Source organism: Lithobates pipiens, unplaced genomic scaffold, assembly GCF_037356315.1.
Source record: "Lithobates pipiens isolate NorthernLeopardFrog02 unplaced genomic scaffold, aLitPip1_a1.2 Scaffold_30, whole genome shotgun sequence".
NCBI classification, from domain to species: domain Eukaryota; kingdom Metazoa; phylum Chordata; class Amphibia; order Anura; family Ranidae; genus Lithobates; species Lithobates pipiens.
The window spans coordinates 33,803,220-33,830,823 of NW_027507791.1; the positions used below are offsets into that span (position 1 = coordinate 33,803,220).

Here is a 27,604-nt window from a genome sequence, read left to right on the forward strand (position 1 = left end):
GTACGTTCAGGCATTCTAGGAGCATAAATGACAGATCTCATTTCATTCCTACCTATCACACTTTTGAAGGTCCTGGTCCACAAGGACAGCGAAATTACCCACAAAATGACCCCATTTTGGAAAGCAAACACCCCAACGTATATTCTATGAGACATGGGCTGCAAATAGGTACTCGGGTACTCTGATGGGCTGGAGATAGGTACTCTGATGGCCTGGTGACAGGTACTCGGGTACTCTGATGGCTTGGTGGCTGGTATTTGGGTACTCTGAAGGGCGGTGACAGGTACTCATATGGACTGTGATTGACAGGTACTATGAGGGGTGGTGACAGGTCCTCTTTATTGGGGGGGAATCCGTGTGATTGGTGTACACTGTAGGCGGTAACGAGATGTTACCGCAATCTTCTCCTCACACACGATCGGTGTGTGAGGAGGAGAACCCGGTAACATCTCGTTACCGCGGTTTGTTTACATTTTAGTGATCAGCTGTGAAAGGATCACAGCCGATCACGTGGGTAAACAGCCGGCCAATGGCTGTTTACCAGCGTCGGTGACGAGCAATGTTCTTGGGGAACACGCCGCTACCGACGTGCACGCGCAGCACGCTCACGTCGTGCACAGTCGGGGTGTGACCATCTATGATCGGCCGTGACTTCATCACGGCCGATCACGTGGTAAACAGCCATAACCAATGGCTGTTCACTCCCTTCCGTAGCGAGCGGTGTCTCCGTGACACGCCGCCACCGAAGAAACAGGAATGCGCGTGCACGATCGCATGCATTCCCTGTTTAAACGGGAGGCTGTCATATGACGGCCTCCCGCCGCAATAAGTGCGCCGCCTGGCCGTCATTTGACTGTCGGCGGTCAGCAACCAGTTAAATATGAAATAATGTGACTCTTGAAGTGGTTCACCTCTCCAAAGATGTGGGACCGCTCCCACCAACCCATAAATAGGTTGGCAAGTGAGGGAGAAAATTTGTCTCCCATCGTGGCCCCACACCATAGTGAAAGAGTCAATAAAAGATCTAAAGTCTCCTAAATGAAACCACATAAATTCCAATGACAAATCAGTGCAATGTTGAAGAAAAATTAGATGGAAGTATTTGCCAATGTGTGTGGCATGGAGGAATACAGACTGGACACATCACATGTAATCCAGATATAGTTCTCACACCACTCAAGTTTGTCCATAACCAATAACAAATAATTAGTGTCCCTCAAATAGCTGGGTAAACTAAATACCAACGGCTGAAGTTGTCCATCCATCCATTGTCCCAAGCGTTCACTAATGCCGCGTACACACGTAGCAGACTATGCGGCGGACTTAGTCTGGCGGACTGCCTGCCGGACTTTCCGAACGAGCTACTTGCCCACACACGACACTTTTTCAGCAGACTAATACGGGCGTACTAAGTCCGCCGGACTTTTGAAATGAACGGACTCGCCCACACACACGGAGGAAAGTCCGCTCATTTTGAGCGCGTCTCCAGGTAGCCGGGGCCAGCGAAGGAGGCGTCGCTGGCCCCGTCACCTGGTATGGACTTAAAGGGGAATCCCTACGCAGAAAAATCGGCATGGGGTCCCCCCCACAGGTCCATATCAGACCCTTATCCAAGCACGCTACCCGGCCGGCCAGGAAAGGGGGTGGGGACAAGCGAGCACCCCCCCTGAGCCATACCAGGCCACGTGCCCTCAACATGGGGGGTACCACCCCAAAGCATTTTGTCCCTGTGTTGATGAGGACAAGGGTCTCTTCCCAACAACCCTGGCCGTTGGTTGTCGGGGTCTGCGGGAATCCGGGAGCCCCCTTTAATAAGGAGGCCCCTGGATACTGGCCCCCCACCCTATGTGAATGAGTATGGGGTATAATGTACCCCTACCCATTCACCTGTGAAAAAAAAGGAAAAAAAAAACACAACATACAAGGGTTAAAATAGTTTATTGCACAGCTCCGGGGGTCTCCTTCCGTCTTCGGGGGTCTTCTCGCTGGACTCCTTCGCTATCTTCTGCTAGCTCTTTTACTAGCGGAGGAGCCCGGCTTTCTTCTTTGCCGCCGCCCACTTCTTCCCCCCTCTTCGGTTCTTCTTGCCAGGCCACCGCGCCTTCTTGTAGCTCTTTTACAAGCGGTGGCCCGGTCTTCTGCCGCCGCTGTCTTCTGGCCTTCTGTTCTTCTCTTCTGTTCTTTTCTTCTGGAGATGTTGCCTCATCGCTCTCTCCGGTCACAATGACAGGGACGCGGCGTGCGGCGACTTATATAGGGACATCACCGGATGATGTCCCCGCCCATTATGATGTCACAGTCACAGAGGATGCTGGGACTGTGACATCATAATGCGCTGGGACATCATCCGGTGATGTCCCTATATAAGTCGCTGCACGCCGCGTCCCTGTCATTGTGACCGGAGAGAGCGATGAGGCAACATCTCCAGAAGAACAGAACAGAAGAGACGAACAGAAGGCCAAAAGACAGTGGCGACAGAAGACCGGGCCACCGCTTGTAAAAGAGCTAGAAGAAGGTGCCGTGGCCTGGCAAGAAGAACCGAAGAGGGGGGAAAAGACCCCCGAAGTTGGAAGAAGAGGGTGGCGGCAAAGAAGAAAGCCGGGCTCCTCCGCTAGTAAAAGAGCTCGCTCGTCCCCACCCCCTTTCCTGGCCGGCCGGGTAGCGTGCTCGGATAAGGGTCTGATATGGACCTGGGGGGACCCCCACGTCGATTTTTCTGTGTAGGGATTCCCCTTTAATTCCATACAAGGTGACGGGGCCAGCGACACCTCCTTCGCTGGCCCTGGCTACCTGGAGACAAACTCAAAATGAGCGGACTTTTCTCCGGGCGGGAAAAGTCTGTTCATTTCAAAAGTACGGCGGACTGGCACACACACGGCCGGATTGTCCGCCGAAATGCGAGTCTGGTGGACAGATTGGAGTGCAACAATACTTTCTTAGTCTGCCGGACTTTTGGGTAAAAAAAGTCAGCCGGAGCCCACACACGGCGGGATTGTCTTTTCCACTGGATTGTTTGATCGTGTGTACGAGGCATTAGGGATCTAATACCAAAAACCATCGGTCTGCCACATAGTGGATCAAGGCCCTTGTGGACTTTAGGGAGATGATGGAAAATTGGTACAATAGGAAAATCTGGAATTCATGTTCATGCTTTTTTGGGAGTGAATTCCCCTAAACTTGCCCCTTTGTTAATCAAATTTATTAAGATATTTTATATTTATCTGTGAGGTTGCTTTTAAGTGGAACATAGGTTTCCGTGTCCCTTAACTGTCCGAGGGCCTCATCCCTATATGTAATAGTGTCTAAAACAACCACCGATCCCCCTTTATCTTCCATAAGGTTGTTCAAAGAGGATCTTTCTAAACAGGAGAGATTGTCTCCTTAACCACTTAAGGACCGCCTCACGCTGATGTACGTCAGCAGAATGGCATGGCTGGGCACAAGCACGTACCTGTACGTTGCTTTTTAAGTGCCCAGCCGTGGGTCAGGAGTGCACCGCCGGCTATCTGGTCCTATGTTCCGTGACCGTGGGTGCGGGACCAGAGGACCCGATCACCGCTGGTGTCCCGTGATTGGGTCACAGAGCTGAAGAAGGAGGAGAGGTCTGTGTAAACAAACATCTCCCCGTGCTTCCCTGTGTGGCTGTCACCGATCGTCTCTTCCCTTTTATGGGGAAGGACGATCAGTGATGTCACATGCCAGGCCCCCCTACAATAAAAGAAACACATAACGTCATACATAACACCTACACTGCCCCCTAGTGGTTAACTCCTTCACTGCCAGTGTCATTTACACAGGAATCAGTGCATTTAAATACCACTGATTGCTGTATATATGACAATGGTTCCAAAAATGTGTCAAAAATGTCCGATGTGTCTGCCAAAAATGTTGCAGTCACAATAAAAAAAAAAAAACGCTGATCGCCGTCATTACTAAAAAATAATAAAAATGCTATATAACTATCCCCTATTCTGTAAATGCTATAACTTTTGCGCAAACCAATCAATAATTGCAATTTTTTTTACCAAAAATATGTAGAAGAATATGTATCGGCCTAAACTTAGGGAAAAAATGTTTTTTATATATATTTTTGGGGATATTTATTATAGCAAAAAGTAAAAAATATTGAATTTTTTTCAAAATTGTACTGTATTTTTGTTTATAGCGCAAAAAATAAAAACCGCAGAGGTGATCAAATACCACTAAAAGAAAGCTCTACTTGTGGGAAAAAAAAGGACGCCAATTTTGTTTGGGAGCCACTTCGCACGACCGCGCAATTGTCAGTTAAATCGACGCAGTGCCGAATTGCAAAAAGGGATTGGTCCTTTGGCTGCAAATTGGTCCGGGGCTTAAGTGGTTAAATTTGAGATTTAAATGGCGTGTGTGTAGCTAAATCAAACAGATCTCTCTCTACCAATTTATGGAATCTATCCATGTCCAGATTGCTGGACTGTATTGGATAAAAATTTGATGGCACAGAAGGGAACTCTCCAGGTGCCACCACAATCAGTCCTGCATCCAGACAATGGGAAATGTTCAAAATCAAGATTTCTCATATCAATAATTGTACAATTCTCTCTAAAGTACAAAACACTAACAACAACAGGGCATTCAGCAGTAGAAATATAATTTCCTTGTATATCATCGTCTTCATTAAAATAATGTCAACAGTTAAGTTATGAATACATTTATTCATGTCTAATAAGGTATTAAATGGATCAAAATGTGAATGAGAACAAAAGTTCAAGCCCTTGGATAAAAGGGAGATTTCTTCATCTGTTAACACTCCTCTGTGTGATACATTTATCACATTGTTGTAAGTACTCTTCTGAGCTCTAAGGGCATAACGTGTCTGAGTAGAATCACCTATGTGTCCCCTTCTTGTTTCCTTGTGATGAAACTTCTTGCTGTTGAACTTGTGTTGTCCGTTTTTTTGAGAACACGGGTTTACTTTCCTCATTGGTGACCCCGGAAGCTCCAGATTGATCAGAAGAACCATCAGACACCACAAGAGTGTTGTTTATAATTTTGGGTTCTGTGTCAGAGAAGCTAACCCGTTTCTTGTGTGAATTGACAAAATGAACCAAAGGGCGTGTTTTCTTCCAAACATAAACATTATTAAGTTCCTAGTCCAATTAATCGCAAAGGAGCTTCTCTTTCTTTCCAGCAATAGTGTCCATCTCAATTTTGTTGACTTTTTCATTGAGTTGTTGATCCAATACAGCAAATTGGGTTACATGTTGCAACGGTAAAATCTCCTGTTGTAAAGCAGTAATCTCATCCTGTAGATTTTCCAATTTGGTCTCCAATCTGGTCTTTTAAGCAATGATCAAATTCATCAAATCAATGGGTGAACTAGAGATACTGTTGTATAAAGAGGATTTGGATTTTGTGGGATTTTCAGATACCTGGTTCAACAGCTCTCATGATTAGCTGGCAACCATTCAAGGGTATACCCTTTATCACACCGATAGAGAGGGTAAAAAAGGGGAGGGGTATGCCTATATATCAAGAAAATTGTACAAGTGAATGTGAGAGATGACATCACTAAGGGAGCTAGGGAGGAGATGGAATCGTTATGGGTAGTGCTCCAAAGGGATGAAGCTAAGGGGAAAATATTACTGGGAGTATGCTACAGGGCCCCTAACCTGAGGGAGGAGGGGGAGACGGATCTCCTATCATGAGATGGATTAGCAGCAAGGATGGGCAGTGTTATCATAATGGGGGATTTTAATTATCCAGACATAGACTGGGCGGAGGGAACCACACATTTATCTAAGGCTCGCCAGTTCCTAAATGTCTTGCAGGACAATTTTATGGGTCAGATGGTAGACGCACCAACTAGAAATAAAGTGTTACTGGATCTACTGATTACCATCAATACAGACCTGATCACGGATGTGGAAATATGAGGCAATTTAGGAAACAGTGATCACAGGTCAATTGGCTTTAGTATAAATCACACAAATAGGAAACATAAGGGAATACAAAGACACTGAATTTCAAAAGAGCCAACTTCCCTAAACTATGAACTTTGTTAGAAGGCATGAATTGGGATAAAATCTTAGGAACAAAGAACACAGAGGGGAGATGGGTTTTCTTTAAGAGCATATTAAATAAGGGCATTAGCCAATGCATCCCATTGGGTAATAAACAAAACAAAGCGAACAAAAGTCCTGGATGGCTTAACTCCAATGTAAAAATGCATATAAAAGCAAAGGAGAAGGCCATCAAAAAATACAAGGTTCAGGGATCATCAGCATTCAGACTTTATAAAAAAATGCAGCAAGAAATGCAAGGGTGCAATTAGGGCGGCTAAGATAGAACATGAAAGACACATAGCAGGGGAGAGCAAAAAAATCCCAAGAAATTATTTAAGTATTGGAAAGTTGGGGGCTGTTTAGCTTAATGTAGAGTCTATCAGTGAACTGAGTCCACGCCAGTTGTGCTATTTAAGGGCTAGTTAGCCCACTTATATTAAAGGAAAAAATAAGTCCAATAACAAAACAGTTGCCCATGCATGGGTTTCAGCTTTCCACAGCAACAACATAAGTGCAAAATGCCAAGCCACCTGGCTCTCTTCAGCAGCAGCACCACTGCTCAGACTCTGACACGGAGCCTCCTGACTCCTGTCAGCGACCTCAGGCTCGGCTCTCTGGCTTTCACTATGCCACCTGCACTGTCTGGCTACTCCACACCTGCCTTCTCTGGGTTCTCCCTTGCAAGCCTGGACTCCTCGGGAGGGTGGAGCCCAGAACCATAGTCCTGACTCTACTATCAGGCCCACACACACCTGAACAATTAGTGTGCTGGTGAGTCTCCAAACCTGGACCCAGGACTGGGGATTTCATTCTACCGGGATAACTAAGAAATCCCTGGGCTCCAGGTCCCAAAGTGGACTTAAATAAATAATGAGAAAACTGAAAAGCCAGTTTCCTCCCAAACAAGCAAATACACTGGAGCCCCTCAACCTGCCTGGTTGAGAATCCTAGACACATACACTGGTGGGGTATCACACTACCACAGTATGTAAACAGTAAAAAAGTGAGGACAGACCATATTGGCCACATAAAGAATGAGGAAGGACATCTGATTATAAAGGATGGAGAGATGGCAAAGGTATTGAATTTCTTCTTCTCCTCAGTCTTCATGAGGGAAAGCGCGGGGCTTCTGTAACCAAAACAGCAGTGTTTATCCTTATGACACATCACAGGAAGCACCTCCATGGTTATCAGAGGACAGAATTCAAATTAGACTTGGGAAACTTAACATTAATAAATCACCGGGGCCTGATGGCTTGTATCCGAGGGTACTTAGGGAACTCAGTCAAATAATTGCCAGACCATTGTTCAGATGTTGATTCGGAGGTTGAGGACAGTAGGAACATGAGCCTACAGAGAGGGGAGAACACTGGTTAACAACAAATTGGCAGTTATGTTCACCCATCCACAGCGTATTGCCAAGTTGGCTCCAGTGATGGTTAGGATGATGATGTCACTGGTGCAACTTGGGTACCAGATAGAGCTGAGGAGGAAATTGAGGGGGAGGCACAACCCCAATGAGGCAGCCATCATGGAAGAGTAGAGAGCAGCCACCCTATTCCATCAGATTGTGGAGCTTTGATCTCCCGGCTCACTTCCCACAGCTCAGCTGTTTGGGCCTTTTTTAGCACATGTGCAGCCAATCGCACTGTTGCAATTTGCAAACTTTGCAACAAGCAGATCAAGCGTGGCAAAAAAAGCCTAGGCTAATGACGCCATGCACAGCTCTCTCTCTCACTCTCATGAGAGTTTGCCAGGAAGGGAGGGGGAAGGAGTCATAAGAGGGCCAATGACAGCTGCAGGGCTGCAGAGCTGGAGGTGTGCCTCTGTGGGTTTGTGTAAATCCAGGAAGTGGACAGGTAGCAGCTTCAGCTGCCCCCAGGTAAAATGGCTGTGGCCAGACTTAGTGGAGGGAGATTTCTTCAGCATATTTGGCAAGTACAGAATCACAGTATATATAAAATATTATGCAAAGTGGTTGGAGGGAAGCTTCATAATGGCAAAGATGTTTTATTACAAATTATGTGAGCAGACTGCAATTCCTTTTTAAGTGGCTGTATCCCATTGTTCTATTGTTTCTGTCTACCTTGAGAGAAAAGTATTATGGGATGTATATGTGTATGTGGATTAGCTGTGAGAGGGGAGGGGGGATTTATCCTGCAGCCCTTCCTAAAGGCTGTCTATCTCTTGTTACTGAATATAGTTTACCCCAAACTGTGTCATTATGCAAAGAAGGGAGGATTGTCCCCGGAGTGTATATCTCTCTGTACCTGTGTTTGAATAAACAGTCTTATGTTTTCCAGCACCCTCCACTGATGTCTCGACAAGTAACTGGGTGGACTAAGGGATCTTGGATCATGCTGGTACCGGGCAAGGGAAACTTATACTGTGCACATTTTCCTCTTGAGTATGGGGGTCCCTCACAGTCACCCCTGCACATCTGGTAATTAGCAGTATGTTTATCTGTGTGTCAGGAACATGTGCAATTTTGTGAGTGTTCTGTGACATGCAGCAATGTGAACCAAACCTTAGATTGGGGTGGTGTGAGACTGAAAATACTTTTCAAGGGTGCCTTGACTAGAAAAAGGTTGTGAAATGCTTTCCTACACTAACATGTGCACCTGCTGGGCACACTGTGTGAACTGCATGAATAAATACAAAGCTTCCTCTGATTGGCTGAGGTGGAGAGGTGGGTGGATGATGTCATGATGTGGGATGGGATGTTTAAGTCCCATAGCCAGAACAAAACACTGTGTAGAGTTTATACAGAGCACTTGGGCCAGCATGGAACAAACTAATTAGTTAAAGTAAAGCTGGAGATTAGTTTTAAGGTTTGACCCTTTGGGTATCTATACCACAACATTTATATTTTATTAAGAAAAATTAGAAATATATTGTGTTTTTGCACTAAAATATATTTTTTACTGCAAATATGTTTGATAAACTGTTTCCTTCAGAATACATATAATTTGTGGGGATTTTAACTGATCTTTAGGCCTAAAATGTGCCATTAATGGTCGTGCCCTATGACCGAGACAACTGTGGATCACATAAACATGTGACAAGACTTAAAACATAAAATAGACCTGAGGTGTGCCTTGGTCATCTGGCCAGTATGGCAATAAAAGGAGACATACCCAAGATAAGTAATAAATGATCATGGAGAGAAATGTGCTGAGAAGTGCCCTGAAAAGGGGGGAAAAAGGGGGGGAGGGTATCGCGCACTGGAACTGACAAGGGGCATGGGTGAGTGGTCTGCTTAAATACCCCCCGGGCTCCTCCTATAAATTCAGGCCACCATACTGGCTTTCTTACTTAACATGTATAAAAAAATGCAAAAACTGCCCTGGCAGTGAAAGGGTTAATACACTAAGATCAAATATGGCCAGTATATTATTTATACAATCAGTCAGAACACAATATTAATCAGATCACTTCTGTATATTTATATACGGTCAGAATATGGGGACTTCTACCAGGGTGCTCTTTAACCACTTGAGCCCCGGAGAAATTTCCCCCCTTCCTGACCAGGTCATTTTTTGTGATATGGCACTGTGTCGCTTTCACTGACAATTGCGCGGTCGAGCGACGTTGTACCCAAACATAATGTCTGTCCTTTTTTCCCCACACATAGAGCTTTCTTTTGGTGGTATTTGATCACCTCTGCTGTTTTTATATTGTGTGCACTATAAACAAAAATAGTGGCAATTTTGAAAAAAAAAATATATTTTTTACTTTTTTGCTATTATAAATATCCCCAAAAATGTAATAATAAAATTTCTTCCTTAGTTTACGCCAGTATGTATTCTTATACATATTTTTGGTAAAAAAAATTTTTTGCGTATATTGATTGGTTTGTGCAAAAGTTATTGTGTCTATGAAATAGGGGATAGTTTTATGGCATTTTTTTATTTTTTTTTTTACTAGTAATGGCGGCAGACAAATTGTACACTTTTGACACTTTTTTGCACTAATTACTGTATAAATGAGCCTGACAGGGAAGGGGTTAACACCAGTGGTGATCAAGGGGTTAAATGTGTTCCCTGAGAGGTGTTTCTAACTGTATGGGGGCTGGGCTGACTGGAGGAGGAGAGAGATCTCTGTTCCTAATCACTAGGAACAGACAATCTCACTCTACTTCCCTGACAGAACGGGGATCTGTTTGTTTACACTGGCAGATCCCTTTTCTGCTTCTCTCAGGGGCGATCGCAGGTGGACCCGCTGGCTGGCTCCCTAGTAAATTGGCACAGATTGCCGTGTACATGGCCAACTTACGATGATGGCAATTTGTGCAGCCGAGCCAACCTGCTGTACAACTGCGGCAGCTGGTCGGCAAGCAGTTAATAACTACTGATACCCCATGATGACTGCATAGACTATTTTCTGGAAAAGGTGAACTTGGTCTTTAACATTGTGCACATCTCTGCAATGGAAACAAACTGCTACACAATATTTTTGTACCAATAAAACAGATAACAAATCACTTCCAATGGTACATTTAATATTTTTAGGGTTTACATTCAATTTCCATTTTCATAACCTCCATTCCAATGTGCAGTAAAGAATGATTTTCTAAAACAAGGTTGTTTCCATGTAATCTAATATCAGTTTTCAGATAGAAATATTTTAGTAGTTAGGAGACGGGACATGGCGTTCCAGAGAAAGGGGGAGGAGTAATGTGGTCACATGGTTTACAGTCCAGAAAAAAACACATTATTAGAAATCCTATCTATACTGTTAAAATAAATACAAATTCTGATCTGACGGTGAGGATTTGTTTGGAAATGGGAAGAAGAGCAAATCTGCCAAAGAGAAAAGGAGAGAAGAAAGATAGTGGTGAGGAGTGCGGTGTATGTGTACTGTGTTTATCACTGACAATGGAGGGACACTTGGGATAATTAGTGTCAATCATTATTTTGGGATAATTGGTGTCAATCATTATTTTGGCATAATTGGTGTCAATCATTATTTTGGGATAATTGGTGTCAATCATTATTTTGGGATAATTGGTGTCAATCATTATTTTATCACATTGTTGTCTGAAAACACAAAGTCCTGTTACCTGTCTGTGTGATTTCATCCAGAACCGACAATAAATTAGGATGAGGATGATCTGTTTGTAGCGCACAGAGACATTTCAAGAGTCCAATCACAGCTTTTCTTCCCCGATTCCGAATATCTTGTAACAAGGTGTGAGAGAAGGAAGACGGGTCTTTTTCCATTGATTGGTATTTCTGGGAAATATCAATTATTATTGTTTCATATCTGCTGTTAAAATGTAACTTTTTTGAATAAATACATAAAATGATTCTGGGTGCTTTGAACACTTCATTCAGAAAAGAACATCTTGTTACAAGGAAGTTATACTGGGTACCGCTGACACATGCCTGAACTCTTCCTGGCCTTTGTGTGCTTTTACATTTCTCCCATCTAAATTGGATGTAATAGGACAATACCAGAGCTGCAGGTGTTGGATATGTCAGATATGGCGACCCATCAGATTTAGTAAAAGGAAGTGATGTTTTGTTGTGGCCATCTTGCTACACCCCGCACTCCTCCACAGTAACAATACAGTGAGAAGGCGTAAATCGGACATCTTTATACACCCACTGGAGTCTTGCATTACACACTTAATTTTAACAGTTAACTCAGCTTATATAGTCAAATTAAGTATTTTGAAATCCGTCTGAATGTTTACATATTGAAAAAAATAAAAAATCAGCGACGAGCCTGGTGATCTCACATGTTTGCTAATATGATAGAACACCACTGATTAGAAAAATCAACATTAAAACAGTCTGACGGATTTTTCAAAATACTCCATTTAACTATATAAGCCGAGTTTACTTGTAAAAATAAGTGTAAAATGTAAGACTCCGGTGGGTGTAACAAGATGTCCGCTTGCCGATTTCTCACTGTATCCTTACTGTGGATGAGTGCGGGGTGTACTAAGATGGCGGTGACAGAACGTTACTCCTGTTACTAAATCTGATGGGTCGCCATATCTGACTGAAAACACAGGCAAGAGAGACAACAGATCAGATTGATACCATTCACTACAGGGGGTGATAATGGGATTAAAAACATATTTAACTACATTGCCCGACCAATAGCAAAATGATGGCCACAGCGGGGATCAGCTGTCCTGACTGTAGTCATATGATGTCCAGCAGGGCAAGCTGCTCATGAGCACCCTCGGGGGGCACACAGCACAGCAATCAAACCAACACAACGCTTCTCCAATCTAGGTAAAGAGCCCATGAGGTAAGCTTTTTACCACATGATCAGTTCACAGCCGATGACATGGTAACCAGGAAGTGCTGTTTATCTGCTTTCTTCTATTTGCGCCGACAGGTGTGAGTAGAAGAGAGCCAATCAGCGGCTCTGATGGAAGGGTTGGTCTGCAATGATAACCAGCGCATTGATTATCAGTGCAGACCAATCAGTGATGCCCATCAGTGGCCCACCAGCGATACCCACCACTGCCTGGCAGTAATGCCAATCAATGCCCATAAGGGATGTCAATCAGTTCCCATCCGTAATGCCAGTCAGTGCCTCCTCATCAATGCTGCCCATCAATGCCACTAAACAGTGCCCTCATCAGTGCCCATCATTGCTGCTCATCAGTGCCAATCATTGCTGTCCATCAGTGCCCATAACTGTCACCTGTCAGAGCCCATCAGTGCTGCATATCAGTGCTGCATATTAGTGCCTCCTCATCAGTGCTACCTCATCTGCGCCGACTCATCAGTTCTCATCAGTGCTGCCTCATCAGTGCCCATCAGTGAAGGAGTTGAACTTATTTACAAAATTTTATAACAAAAACAAAGAAAAACATTTATTTTTTCAAAATTTTGGGTATCTTTTTATTTGTGATCAAATACCACCAAAAGAAATCTCTATGTGTGGGAAAAAAATAAAAATGTATTATGATTAGTGTTCAATGACAGTGTAATTGTCACTCAAAGTGTGACAGAGCTGAAAGCTGAAAATTGGCCTGGGCAGGAAGGGGGTGAAAGTGCCCGATATTGAAGTGGTTAAAGAACTTTATCTCAACATTTCATATTTCTGATATGTGCCTGCTGTACCAGGTAACTGTGTTAAACAGTATCTCATTCTTTTTATTGCTTTCTTTGTGTGGAATACCAGATGATCCTGCCAGTCCCCCTGTTTCCTATTTCAAACTCACCACTCTAGGCATTAGAGCACATTTTTCCCAGCTTTGTTCTAGCTGTGCTGGAAGAACAGCCTGCCTGTCCTCAAATGGCCAAGACTTGTGCTGATTCCCCCTCACAGCAATTTACTGGGAAGGTCAGTGTCCTGTTGTTTCTCCACCCCCACCTCCTTAAAGCTGAGTTCCACCGGTGGAAAAAATATATAAAGGACACTAACCTGTCCAGGGAGCCCGCTATGTCAGCACTCCAACTGATCTTCGGATCAACTTCTGAGTGCTGCCACTGCCATTCCTGGTAAGTGAAACCAGGCAGTGAAGACTTTCAGCTTCACTTCTGGTTCCCTACTGCGCATGCACGAGTCGCTCTGCATGTTCTTATTTGTCCCTGATGTATTCTGGGACCTGTGTGTCTCCCAGAAGTCAGCAGGGAAAAGGAGGATTTGCCAGACATTGCATAGATCGCGTAAATATGCAGTGATTTTCCCCAGAAGTGGGAGTAGATATACCGGGATTTGACAGGTATCTGCTCCCCCCTTCCCCCTGAAAGGTGCCAAATGTGATACCGGAGGGGGGAGGAATCCGAACAGGGAAAGTTCCATTTCTGGGTGGAACTCCGCTTTACACTCCTTATGCAGCTGGGAACAGAGGTTATGGGAAAAAGTATTTCTGATGTATTTTACATCTGTACACAAATGCTTTGCCTTTCATTTCTATTTAAACGGAATGGATTGTTTTACAAGGTGATGGGTCACAAAACACTTTAAGGGCAATTTAATATAAAATATTTTAAAATATGGGGTGTGGCCAGATGTAGGCGAGGCAGCAAATGTTTCTTCAGAGCTCCGTCTGTCCTGCACTCATCCGGTCCTTAGGAGCAGTTTTGCCCATGTTCAGAGCACACATCCAGGCAGGGCTCAGTGCCCTCATCCCAGGGATGCCCTCATCAGTCACCAAGAGGGCTCGGAAGGTGCAGAAGAAGCAGAACTTGACCCGCTCTATGAGAGACATGGAGATTGGGTCCGCCTCCGTCATCTTGTCTTCTTGGTCAGCAGATCAGCGTGCCAAACAGAACGCTGCAAGGATGGAGCGGGGGGGGGCACGGCAGAGCAATTCACTGGGGGAGATCTTCCTGATGATCTGGCACTCTCAACAGAGCATGAAGCAATCACCAGACCCATCCTGGAGGCCATAAGTGCGAGCAAGGCTGAACTCATGGGGCGGATAGACCACCTCTCTAAAGAATGCACCCTGATCAGCACGACCTAGATAAGATCCCGGGAAGGCTGACAATAGAGGAGGAGAAAGTCTCTGAGGTGGAAGATACCTTGCACTCCCATGACACACACCTGTCGGAACTACGTGATCTGGTAGGATCCCTCCCAGTGGCTTTGCTATGGGGTGTGGGGGGTATGGCCCTCACCTGGGTGACACCTGCCAGAGGGTGACACCAGGTTTAGACTGGCAATTGCACTCACATTGAGAGTTGCACTACGGATCCCTCCTTCCCTTCTGAAATATCCCCAGCTCCACGCGATGTGTGGGCAGAGTGGGGGAGGAAGGAGTGAGGCAGAGACAGTGGTGCCCAGGGTCTGACCATCCCAGGACACAGAACTAGGAAGCTGATCCCAGTTTCAATTAAAGGTGGAAGTTGTGAGCTGACACATACCTGTGGGAGGGTAGAAGAGAGTTGTGTTAGATAGTGCTGAGCGGAAGTACAATACTTAATCCAATATGAATACTTTATCCAAGATGATAGTTGCCAATGCAATCCCTGCCTGTGCAAACCCCTGCCATTATTATTATTAAACAGGTTTTATATAGCACCAACAGTTTGCTCAGCACTTTACAACATGAGGGCAGACATTACAGTTACATTACAATTTGGTACAAGAGGAATCAGAGGGTCCTGCTTGTTACAGCTTATAATCTAAAAAGGAAGGGGCAATTGATACAAAATGTAATAGCTGTGGGGGATGAGCTGATGGAGGAAGTAAAACAGTGTTAGAAGCAGTATAGGCTACTTTGAAGAGAAGGGTTTTCAGGGATCGTCTAAAGATGGATAGATTAGGGGACAGTCAGACAGATTGGGGTAGGGAGTTCCAAAGGATAGGAGAAGCTCTGGAGAAATCCTGGAGGCGAGCATGAGAGGAGGTGAAAAGGGAGCTAGAGAGTAGGAGGACTTAGGATAATCAAAGAGAGCGGCTTGGTTGGCATTTTGGGACTAGGTTAGTGATGTAACTAGGGGCAGAGTTATGGATGGCTTTGTAAATTATTGTTCGTACTTTGAATTTTATTCGTTGGGTGAGTGGAAGCCAATGCAGAGATTGGCATAGAGGGGTGGAGGACACTGAATGGCTGGTAAGGTGGATGAGACTGGCAGCGGCATTCATTATGGACTGAAGGGGGATAGTCTATGTAAAAGTAATCCGAGGAGGGAGTTGCAGTATTCGAGGCGAGAGATGACCAGGGAGTGAATTAGAAGCTTGGTGGTGTCATTAGTTAAAAAGGGGCGTATTCTGGAAATGTTGCGGAGGCTAAGGCGGCATGATTTGGACAGGGCTTGTATGTGGGCCTGAAAGGACAGTTTGGAGTCTAAGATTACCCCGAGCACCCTGGCATGTGGGGATGGACTGATAGATGTGCCATTGATCTTGACAGAGAAGTCAGGTGAAGGGGCGCGTTGGGGAGGAAATATTAAGAGCTCGGTTTTAGATAGATTAAGTTTGAGGAAGTGGTGTGACATCCAAGCTGATATGTCTGTTAGTAGATCAGTGATGCGTGAGGAGATTGATGGGGTTAGCTGAGGGGCAGAGAGATAGATTTGGGTGTCATCAGCATATAACTGGTAGTGAAAGCCATGGGACGCTATCAGCTGACCCAGGGAGGACATGTAGATCGAGAATAGTAGAGGTCCAAGGACAGAACCTTGGGGGACCCCAACGGAAAGGGGAATTGGAGAAGAGGAAGTGGAGTTGTAAGTGACACTGAAGGTGCGATAAGATTCAAATCAACGGAGAGTGCAGCCATGCAGACCAATCAAATTGGTCTCCACTCCTTGTCCTCCTGTACAATCAATACTTTCCTCTTTTGACCCTGTTACTATAGAGGAAGTCACTAAACTTTTTTCTAATGCCCACCTAACCTCCTGCCCCCTGGACCCTGTTCCTTCTCAAATACTACGGTCACCATCTGACTCAATCCTACACTCCTTAATTCATATCTTCAACCTCTCTCTCTCTACTGGCATCTTCCCCAAACATGCTCCAGTCACTCCCATAAAAAAAGGCCTCAGACCCCACCAATCTTAACAACTTAAGACCCATCTCTTTACTCCCTTTTGCCTCCAAACTCCTTGAATGTTTAGTCTACAACCGACTGAGCAACCACCTCATTGAAAATAACCTCCTTCAGTCTGGATTTCACCCACAGCACTCCACAGAAACTGCCTTCCTAAAACTCACTAACGATTTACTAGCCAAAACCAACGATCATTATTCCATACTCTTATTCTTGGACCTTTCTGCTGCTTTTGATACAGTTGACCACCTCCTCCTACTCAAAAAACTTAATTTGCTTGGTCTCCATGGCTGCACTCTCCATTGGTTTGAATCTCATCTATCTCATCGCACCTTCAGTGTCACTTACAACTCCACTTCCTCTTCTCCAACTCCCCTTTCTGTTGGGGTCCCCCAAGGGTCTGTCCTTGGACCTCTACTATTCTCGATCTACACGTCCTCCCTGGGTCAGCTGATAGCCTCCCATGGCTTTCACTACCATTTATATGCTGATGACACCAAAATCTATCTCTCTGCCCCTCAGCTAACCCCATCAATCTCCTCACGCATTACTGATCTACTAACAGACATATCAGCTTGGATGTCACACCACTTCCTCAAACTTAATCTATCTAAAACCGAGATCTTAATATTTCCTCCCCCACGTGCCCCTTCACCTGACTTCTCTGTCAAGATCAATGGCACATCTATCAGTCCGTCCCCACATGCCAGGGTGCTCGGGGTAACCTTAGACTCCGAACTGTCCTTTCAGGCCCACATATAAGCCTTGTCCAAATCATGCCGCCTTAGCCTCCGCAACATTTCCAGAATACGCCTCTTTTTAACTAATGACACCACCAAGCTTCTAATTCACTCCCTGGTCATCTCTCATCTCGACTACTGCAACTCCCTTCTCGTTGGATTACCTTTACATAGGCTATCCCCCCTTCAGTCCATAATGAATACCGCTGCCAGACTCATCCACCTTACCAGCCATTCAGTGTCCTCCACCCCTCTCTGCCAATCCCTGCACTGGCTTCCACTCACCCAATGAATAAAATTCAAAGTACTAACAATAATTTACAAAGCCATCCATAACTCTGCCCCTAGTTACATCACTAACCTAGTCCCAAAATACCAACCAAGCCGCTCTCTTCGGTAATCCCAAGACCTCCTGCTCTCTAGCTCCCTTGTCACCTCCTCCCATGCTCACCTCCAGGATTTCTCCAGAGCTTCTCCCATCCTTTGGAACTCTCTACCCCCAATCGGTCTGACTGTCCCCTAATCTATCCACCTTTAGACGATCCCTGAAAACCCTTCTCTTCAAAGAAGCCTAACCTGCTTCTAACTAACACTGTTTTACTTCCTCCATCAGCTCATCCCCCCACAGCTATTATCTTTTATATCAATTGCCCCTTCCTTTTTAGATTGTAAGCTCTAACGAGCAGGGCCTTCTGATTTCTCTTGTACCAAACTGTAATGTAACTGTAATGTCTGCCCTCATGTTGTAAAGCGCTGAGCAAACTGTTGGCACTATATAAAACCTGTATAATAATAATAATCCCACACACCATACACAAATCGGCCGCAATCACAGTTCGGTGCCCATCGGCTACACTCACTTCCACTTCCTCCTCAGCTCTGACATGTATACAGAATGGGAGGAGGAGGGACACCATCCACGCTACAGCCCCTGCCCTGAGGTATGTAACAGGAGTACTGCAGAGAAGTGGAATATGGTGATTTGGTGGGGGGGGGCATTGGCAGGTAACAATTATGCTGCCAGAAGTGATTTTAGCACTCCCTAGCACAGGGGTGCCCAACCAGTGGCCCGCGGAGCCCTCTGATGTGGCCCTCGACCTCCTGCTCTAAGATGGCAGGTTGGAAAGCCCAGATCATGGGTTGCCGACCAGCCATCCCAGAGCACTCATTTTGTGAATGAAGCCACTGGTAGTGAAAACAAATGGCTGTGGAGCAGAGCCACATAAGCCAATGCTTCCTGTATGGTGCCCACTCCTGTCACAGGCGGAGTGATACCAAATGCACTCCACCTAGGACATCAACAGTCAGCGATACCAGAATGGAAGACTGTTATTAAAGGTAAGTTTACTACTAAATTCACAGTATATATGGATATATCTGTTTTGCAGTGGTTACTGTGCTGCTTTCAAACTGATCCACAGGTGCAGTGCAGCTGCGAGTTACCTGCATTGAGCCATAGACTTCTATTATTACCTGCTGGTTTGTTGCATCTTCATAAAGTGCACCACATCTGCAGGATATATTAGAAGTTTACGGGCAAAGTGCAGCTAACCCGCAGAAAATCCACAGGTTCACTGTACTGCACCCGCGCTTTGGGAAAATCACAGCGCATCATTGTGAAAGCAGACTTAGGCCCCTTTCACATGATTGGTCTGACCCAATCGGACTTACTATTCACCTCTATGGAGCAGCATATTTAAACGGACTTGTGTCTGTTTACACCCGCCTACCTAAAAAAAAAAAAATAGAAAGGTATCTGCCCCTTCCGTCTGGGCAAATCGGATTGGATCAGAGGGCCCACAGAGTAGAGTGGGCTGTGTCTGTGCTCATTGTGGCCCGCGACCAGTTACCAATTCACTTAAGTGGCCCTCACTCTTCAAAAGGTTGGGCACCCCTGCCCTAGCACATATCCTCTACCCCCAATCAAAGATCCCATCCCGGCTCCATCCACTCTCCTGATCCCATCCCGCTCCATCCACCCCCTGATTCCATCCTGCTCCATCCACCCCCAATCTCATCCCACTCCATCCACCCCAATCCCATTCTGCTCCATCCACCCCCCGATCCCATCCCGGCTCCATCTATCTCCCAATCCCTTCCCAGTTGAATCCATCCCACCAATCCCATCCCGACTCCATCCCTCCGATCCCATCCCGACTCCATCCACCCACCCCATTTCTGATCCCATCCTACCTCCATCCACCTCACCCCAATCCCATCCCAGCTCCATCAATTCCCCCCGATCCTGGCTTCATCCATCCCCCGATCTGATTCCGGCTCCATCCATCCCCCGATCCCATCCCGGCTTCATCTACCACCCTGATCCCATCCCAGGTCTATCCATCTCCCGATCCCATTCCGGCGCCATCCATTCCCCGATCCCATTCCAGCTCTATCATCCCCCAAATCCCATCCCAGCTCCATCCATTGTGGCAAGTTAAGGGGGAGAGCTGCGCCGACGCACTAGCCTGCTAAGTTTATGGGGGCACCCCATGTTTTATCGCACCAGGTGACACCAACCCTAGTGACGCCACTGATCCCTCCAACACAGGGCGGATGATACAGAGGACGAACAGAGAAGGAATATTATATGGGTAGTGGGTTTGCCTAAGGAATCAGAGAGGGCTACACCTGTTACTTTAGCTGAGCAGTTCTTCAAGCAGTTACTCTCCCTGCAAGATCTACCCCCACCTATGTAGTGGAAAGAGAAAGGTCCCCACAGTTATCCCTCCCCCTGGTGCTTTGCCAAGGCCCTTCCTGGTTAGATTCCTGAATTAAAGGGATCGCAACATCCAGGAAGCATCAGGATCTGCAGTTTGAGAATACCCGAGTGATGTTGCTCCCTGATTTTTCAGCTAAAACCCAGAGAAAATGCTGCTCATTTAACAAAGTTCTTAAACGGCTCAGAGAAAGGGAGATACAATATAGTATATTTTACCCTAGCAAGCTCCGAATCCAATACAAGGGGGCTGTGAAGTTGGATTGCATCAGATTACTTATCGTTTGCAAATGCACACTGTTATACCCATGGTGCCCTGTTAAATATGCTGCTCCTGACTACATGTTAAAGCGGGAGTCCGCCGGGACTCCGCGTTTTTTGTTTTTTTTAATACCAGCAGCTACAAATACTGCAGCTGCTGACTTTTAAAATAGTGACACTTACCTGTCCAGCGCGCCCACGATGTCGGCACCCAAAGCCGATCTCTAGATCGTATCTCGGGTGCTGCCGCCGCCATCTTGGGTATGGGAATCAGGAAATGGAGCCTTTCGGCTTCATTTCCCAGTTCCCTACTGCGCATGCGCGAGTCGCGCTGCGCAATAAGGACGGTCCCCGCTGCCTCTGGGATCTGTGTGTTTCCCAGCAGGCAGCGGGGCACTTGCGGAAAGGGGCGGGCACTTGCGGAAAGGGGCGTAATCTACGCCCCTTTCCGCAGAGAGCTGTCCCGGAAGTGGGTGCAGATACCTGTACTGTACAGGTATCTGCACCCCCCTCCCCCCTGAAAGGTGCCAATTGTGGCGCCGGAGGGGGGGAGGGTTCCGATGAGCGGAAGGTCCACTTTAGGGTGGACCTCCGCTTTAAAGTCTGCACTGATTTTATTATGGGAACATTCCTCATCATACCATTAGATGGAGCCAGCTTCCTTGTATAGTTCTTCCTCTTTTTTCTACTGCACTTTTTTGGTCTGTATTACTCCATACTTGTGGGAAAGGTAAGGAAATCCATTATAACCTGCCATATGTATGCAGGCTCCATGTATATCATGAAGGAGCAGTGGAAGTGTGGATTACCTGTTGGAGCCACGGGAATGACTGGGGAATGAGCTGCAATATTAGTGCTGATCATATTCACCTTTCTTCTCTAATTTAGACCAATGAGACTGCAGTTGGTATAAGTGATAATAGAGGCTACTGAGGATTAAATTGTAACTATTCCATTGCCTCCTATTCACACATGGCTGACTATGCTGTCCTGCATACTGGGAACATAACATCACACACCACTGGAGGGTCCTATAGTCCCAATATTGTTTCCTACTTTCTTTTCATTACACCTTACTTTGTTTCTTTTGCTCCATGACCCTTTTAAATGGAGTGTCCAGAGGAACTGCAGAACCACCAATGGAGCTCACAAACTTTTGTTTGCTTCTGATGGACCTCACCGTTGTTTTTTTGTTGGTTTTTGGGACTAAACTACATAACGGATGTTTTCTTTTTAGTTTACTTGGGTATCTGGTATATAATATAATTGGGTATGTGGGGACAATTTTGTTTGTCATTTCTCCAATGTACCTTAGCCATAAATCTATTGTTATTATCTTGATGGCATGCATTAATGGGTTATAGCAGTCATGGCTGATAAGGTTACATTTCTGTCCTGGAATATCAGAGGCTTGCATAACAAATACAAAAGGGCTTTTATTTTTCAATATTTAAAACAGACCAAGCTGCATATCATTTTTCTGCAGGAGACTCACCTGGATGGCAATCATATCCTAGCTTTGTGTAGGCCATGGATCCAGAGAGCCCTGCACTCTACTTATTCAACATTTGCTAGGGGTGTCTCCATTCTAATTAGCAAGGCTACCTTGTGCACAATCCACCAGGTGATCTCGGACCCAGGGGGTCGATACATGGCGGTGGTTCTGGATGTTTGTTATCACAAATTATTATTGGTTAATGTTTATTTGCCTCCTCCCTATCAGGTCCGGATACTTTATGATCTACTGGCTAAAGTGCCCCAATTTTCTAACCTTCCTATTGTCTTGATGGGTGATTTTAATGCTGTGTTAGACGCGGAATTGGACTCTTCCAATCCGAACAGAATGGGTAACTCTGATTTGGTCAACTGGACAAATGTAGCGGGTCTATGAGAGCTTCTCCCACGTATCCGCAGCCCATAGATCCTCGGCCAGGATAGATATAGCTTTTGGCAATGGGCTTTTGTTGCTGTTCCTGATCAAAACAGAATATTTGGCAGGGGGTTTATCTGACCATAACCCTCCATCTCTTACCCTGACCTTTCCAACGGGGGCAAAAGGGGGAAGATGTCACCCAGCTGGTTACAAAATGAGCAGGTGTCTGCCCAACTAGAGGAATAAAATAGATCATACTGGACTTCTAATGCTGAATCAGCAGGTCCGCCTATAGTGTGGGATGCATTCAAGGCTATGGATAGGGGAAATAGACCTCCCGCTACAATGGGTATTCTCTTTTAAATACTTGGGGGTGAAAATTACAGCAAATGTTCATGATTATATGCCCCTTAATTTATATCCTCTCTTGACACTCATCAAGCAGAAAGTCCAGGCTTGGACAAGGCTACCCTTATCCTTGATAGGCAGGTATAGTTTTCTTAAAATGAAACTTCTCCCTGTCATTTTATATTTCCTGAGACATGAGCCATTGTGGGTACCGAACTCCTACTTTAACCACTTGACCACTGGGTACATAAACCCCCTTAATAACCAGACCAATTTTAAGCTTTCAGTGCTCTCACATTTTGAATGACAATTACTCAGTCATGCAACACTGTACCTATATGATTTTTTTGTCTTTTCTTCACACAAATAGAGCTTTCTTTTGGTGGTATTTAATCACCGCTGGGTTTTTTATTTTTTGTGCTATAAAAGAAAAAAGACTGAAAATTCTGTAATAAAATTAATTTTTGTTTCTGTTATAAAATTGAACAGATTAGTATTTTTTCTTCATAAATTTTAGCCAAAATTTATACTACTACATATCTTTGGTAAAAATAAGTACAAATTGGTGGATATTATTTGGTCTTTGTGAAAGTTGTAGAGTCTACAAGCTATGGTGACAATATCTGAAAATTGATTACACCTGAAGTACTCATTTCTTGAGACCCTAACATGCCAGAAAAGTACAAATACCCCCCAAAATGACCCATTTTTGGAAAGAAGACATTCCAAGGTATTTAGTAAGAGACATGATGAGTTTTTTGAAGTTATTTTTTCCCACAATTCTTTGCAAAATCAAGATTTTTATTTTTCCTTTTTTTTCACAAAATTGTCATATTATCAGTTTATTTCTCACACACAGCATATGCATACCACAAATTACACCCCAAAACACATTCTGCTATTACTCCCGAGTACCGCGATACCACATGTGTGAGACTTTTACACAGCCTGGCCACATACAGAGGCCCAACATGCAGGGAGCGCCATCAGGCGTTCTGGAGCACCCAGGACAATTCTGACATTTCTCTCCTACATGTACAAATCATCATTTATTTGCTAGAAAATTACATAGAACCCAAAATAATTATATATTTTTTTAGCAAAGACCCTAGAGAATACAATGGTGGTCGTTGCAACTTTTTATCTCACACAGTATTTGCAGAGCAATTTTTCTTTAAAAAAAAAAACAAAACAGTAAAGTTAGCCCAATGTTTTTGCATAAAAAGATGAAGTTCCGCCGAGTAAATAGGCGATGTTTTAAAAAATTTTACTGGTTACATATTTCGAGCTACAGAGGAGGTTTAGGGCCAAAATTATTGCTCTCGCTCTAACGTTCGCAGCGATACCTCACATGTGTGGTTTGAACACCATTTTCATATGTGGGCGGGACTTACATATGCGTTCGCTTCTGCATGCGAGCACACGGGGACAGGGGCACTTTACATTTTTTATTTTTTTATTGCTCATTTTACTTAATTTATTTTACTTTGACACTTTTTTCCCCAAAAATACATTTTTTTATCACTTATTCCTATTACAAGGAATTCACAGATTAAGAGTATCGCCTCTGATTGGCATACATAGCAAATAAGTACCATCATCCACAAGTCATAATATGAAGAAAGGGTTGGTATGGGAGTGCTAGGGAAAGTTGCTCATGCTAGCCCTCTAAGCAGTCTCAAACCAAGAGTGGTGAGAATTGGACTATATCGGTACTTTAATAGTAAGGAAAGCAAAACAATAACATTTAAAATTTCATCTTGTTTAATAAACATATAGAAAAAAAAGGAAAATGACAAATATCACCCATTTAAAATACAAATAAATACACATCACAATAAGAGCGTCCTTGACGAATTCTCCACAAAAGGGAGTTCGAACTAATGGCGCACAGGGGTCTCCTCTACTAGTTTCGGGGGACAAACCGCTTCTTCAGGAGGATATCTATACAGAACATAATAGATGATATATAACAATTAACAAACAAAAGCAAATTATCGTAAAGTTAATCATTAACATTATAAAATACATCATATATTTGGGAAAAAGAGAAAAAGAGAGGTCAGCTCACCCCGGATTCGAAAGGATGGATTGCAGACAAAAGGACCCCTATATATATTCCCCGTAAAGGGCAGACATGGGGGATTGACCAGACGACCCTAGTAAAGGAGGGGGGGAATCCTTAGTATATTAGGTTAGCAGAAAAAAAAAAGTACCAAAAAAAAAACTTATTGGTATGAGATTATCCGGATGTAACAGATAAAGGCCATAGGATTGCATCAAATTAAATTGAATATAGGCAGTGGAGCCAAGTTGATACGCCCAATACAATCAAATCAGCAAGGGTAAGTTGCAGCACATTGTATCTATAAGCAAAAAAGCAGCAATCACTATAGCATACAGCTTATCCGATCCGTATGGATAAAAGTAACAAGCCTTTAGTCCATGAATATATATAGGGGTCCTTTTGTCTGCAATCCATCCTTTCGAATCTGGAGTGAGCTGACCTCTCTTTTTCTCTTTTTTCCAAATATATGATGTATTTTATAATATTAATGATTAACTTTACGATAATTTGCTTTTGTTTGTTAATTGTTATATACACACATTCCGACGGAAAATTTCTGATTGGACCGTGTTGTCGGATAATCCGACCGTGTGTGGGCTCCATCGGACTGTTTTCCGTTGGAATATCCGACCGACAAAGTTTTAGAGCTGGGCTATAAAATTTTCCGACAACATGATCCGATTGGACTTTATCCAATCATTTGTAGAGAATTCTGATCGGACAAAGTACCACGCATGCTCAGATCAAATTCCTACACCAAAGCTATTGGCTACCAGTCTGAACATAGTCCCATCCTTAAGAACGAACATCACCGCGTTCTGAATGATCGGATTTTCCGACAACTTTGTCCGACCGTGTGTATGCAACACCAGTTTCGGACAAAATCCGTCGGAAGAAATCCAACGGATTTTGTTGTCGGAATGTCCGACCATGTGTACAAGGGCTTAAGGATATAACCTGTTATGGGGATCTGTTCACTTTTGCACAACTAAAAACCAGGTATGACCTACCTAACATTTTTTTGTTAAATGATGTCATACCTTTCAAATGCAGTTTAGAGGTGTAAAAGTGGAATCCCTGCCCTCTGACTTGGAGAGTTTATTACTAGATGAGGAGCTTACCGAACCCCCATCTGTGACATATAAAGAATTCTTTAAAAAGAAACCACAGGCCTTAATCAGGTGCCAGGAAAGTGGGAAGCATACAGGGAGAGGACTGGAATGACACGTGGACACAACACTTTAAACACCTTGTATCGGCCAGGGATAAATTGTTTCAATTCAAGTTTTTACATAGGGGCTACCATGGGTGTCCACAGAACTTTTATCAGGAGGGCATCATTTTAGGGTCACCCATGTGCCACCCCTTTTTGACAATGTCCTTATCACATTGTCCTGGTCAGAGAAAGCAGGTGTAGTACAGTCCCTAGGATAAGTAATGGATAATGGCTGACAGACCCTCTTACCAGACCCAGTGAAACTACAGCAGTGATCCCTCCTGCTGGACCATCGCTCACTCTGGGTTACCCAGGGCAATTCTAGTCAGTAGTGTAGCATGTCTGTACCCTGGCAGTGGCTCAGCCTCTCTCTCTCTGGTGGTGCTGGGCAGCGTGGCTCTCTGGTGGCGCTGGGTAGCGTGGCTCTCTCTGGTGGCGCTGGATAGCGTGGCTCTCTCTGGTGGTGCTGGGCAGAGTGGTGCTCTCTCTCTGGCTTCTGCCCAGCATATGCCTCTTTCTTTGTCCTGTAGCACTTACTCCCTCAGCTTTTTTCCAGGCTGCTGGGCAGCATGGCTCTCTCTGGTGGTGCTGGGTAGCGTGGCTCTCTCTGGTGGCACTGGGCAGCATGGCTCTCTCTGGGGGCACTGGGTAGTGTGGCTCTCTCTGGTGGCACTGGGTAGCGTGGCTCTCTCTGGTGGCACTGGGTAGGATGGATCTCTCTGATGGCACTGGACAGCATGGTGCTCTCTCTCTGGCTTCTGCCCAGCACACTCCTCTTTCTTTGTCTTGTAGCACTCACTCCCTCAGCTTTTTTCCAAGCTGCAGTGTTTCAATCTCTCTCGATCAAGCTGTAACCACCTTCATGTGGAGCCGCCAATCTTCGAGACTACATGTCCCATGATACTCTCCTCTCCTAGTCTCCTTTGATTGGCCCTCAGTTATGGCCAATGGGGAAGGAACGGAGAAAGCAGGAAGCTGGGTGGGGAACCTGAGAGCCGCAGTCTCTTCTCCCTGACAGAAGAAAAGGGGGGCGAGTGGGTGAAACCTCTGACAGCCCGCAGCTCACCTTTCTCCTGACACAGCGCTGCCAAGTTAGACTGAGCAGGAAAAAGAGCCCGCAGTCATGCTACACTGATGGGGGGCTTGACAACACCTTGATGGTGTTATCCTGCTGGTTGATTGCACCCCCATAGTGACACCACTGTGCTGAAGGTGCCGATCCGATCCCTGATTCCAGGGGGGACCTTGACCCCCCTTGCCCCTACCTGCGGACACTCATGGGAGCTACTTTACCCCAGCTAGGTTGGCCAAGATTTTTCACTCTGGCTCAGCTAAGTGCTGGAGATGCTCCTTTTCGCCTGCCAATGCAGATCATATTTTCTGGAAGTGTCCACAAATCCAGCAGTTTTGGTCCGAGGTCACATCCTGTACATCGGATCTTTTGGTAATACCAATACCTATGATTGTGAGGGTCTGTCTATTGGGCCTAGTGGATGAGGTAGCGCCCTCTAGGACTCTAAATTGGAAGAAGCCGAGGGTTCCTGACATGGTATTCTGGAAGGGCTTGGTGAATTCCATGATGCCTTATTATAATATACCTATATAGCCAGGGGATGTGGGAAGAAGTTTCCTAAAGTGTGGCAGGCATGGTATAATTCTACTGACACAGTAGGCTAAATTAGTGGATATAACACCTAAATATAGAAATGGCAGGATTTGCTCCATTCCTGGAGATGGGTTCACTCAGGATCTAAAACAACCACTTACCTTGGAAGTCAGTACCTTAGAAATTGAGATAGTAGCAGTTGCTGTTCCATTGCTAATGCATACATGTTGCGACTAAATGTAATGCTTTGTATTATATAAC

At 44.9% G+C, this 27,604-nt stretch overlaps 2 protein-coding genes across 2 annotated transcripts in view; both read right to left on the bottom strand.

Annotated features, from left to right (window-relative positions):
• The window catches only part of LOC143942156 (uncharacterized), a 1,285,630-nt gene that overhangs the window by 474,439 nt on the left and 783,587 nt on the right, over nt 1-27,604 (bottom strand). The gene's annotated exons all lie outside the window — the stretch shown is intronic.
• Nucleotides 1-27,604, bottom strand: part of LOC143942636 (NACHT, LRR and PYD domains-containing protein 12-like) — a 146,592-nt gene that overhangs the window by 67,191 nt on the left and 51,797 nt on the right. Inside the window, exon 4 of the mRNA XM_077464000.1 lies at nt 11,104-11,275. Coding sequence (XP_077320126.1) covers nt 11,104-11,275 — 172 coding nt within the window. The remainder of the gene's footprint in view (nt 1-11,103; nt 11,276-27,604) is intronic.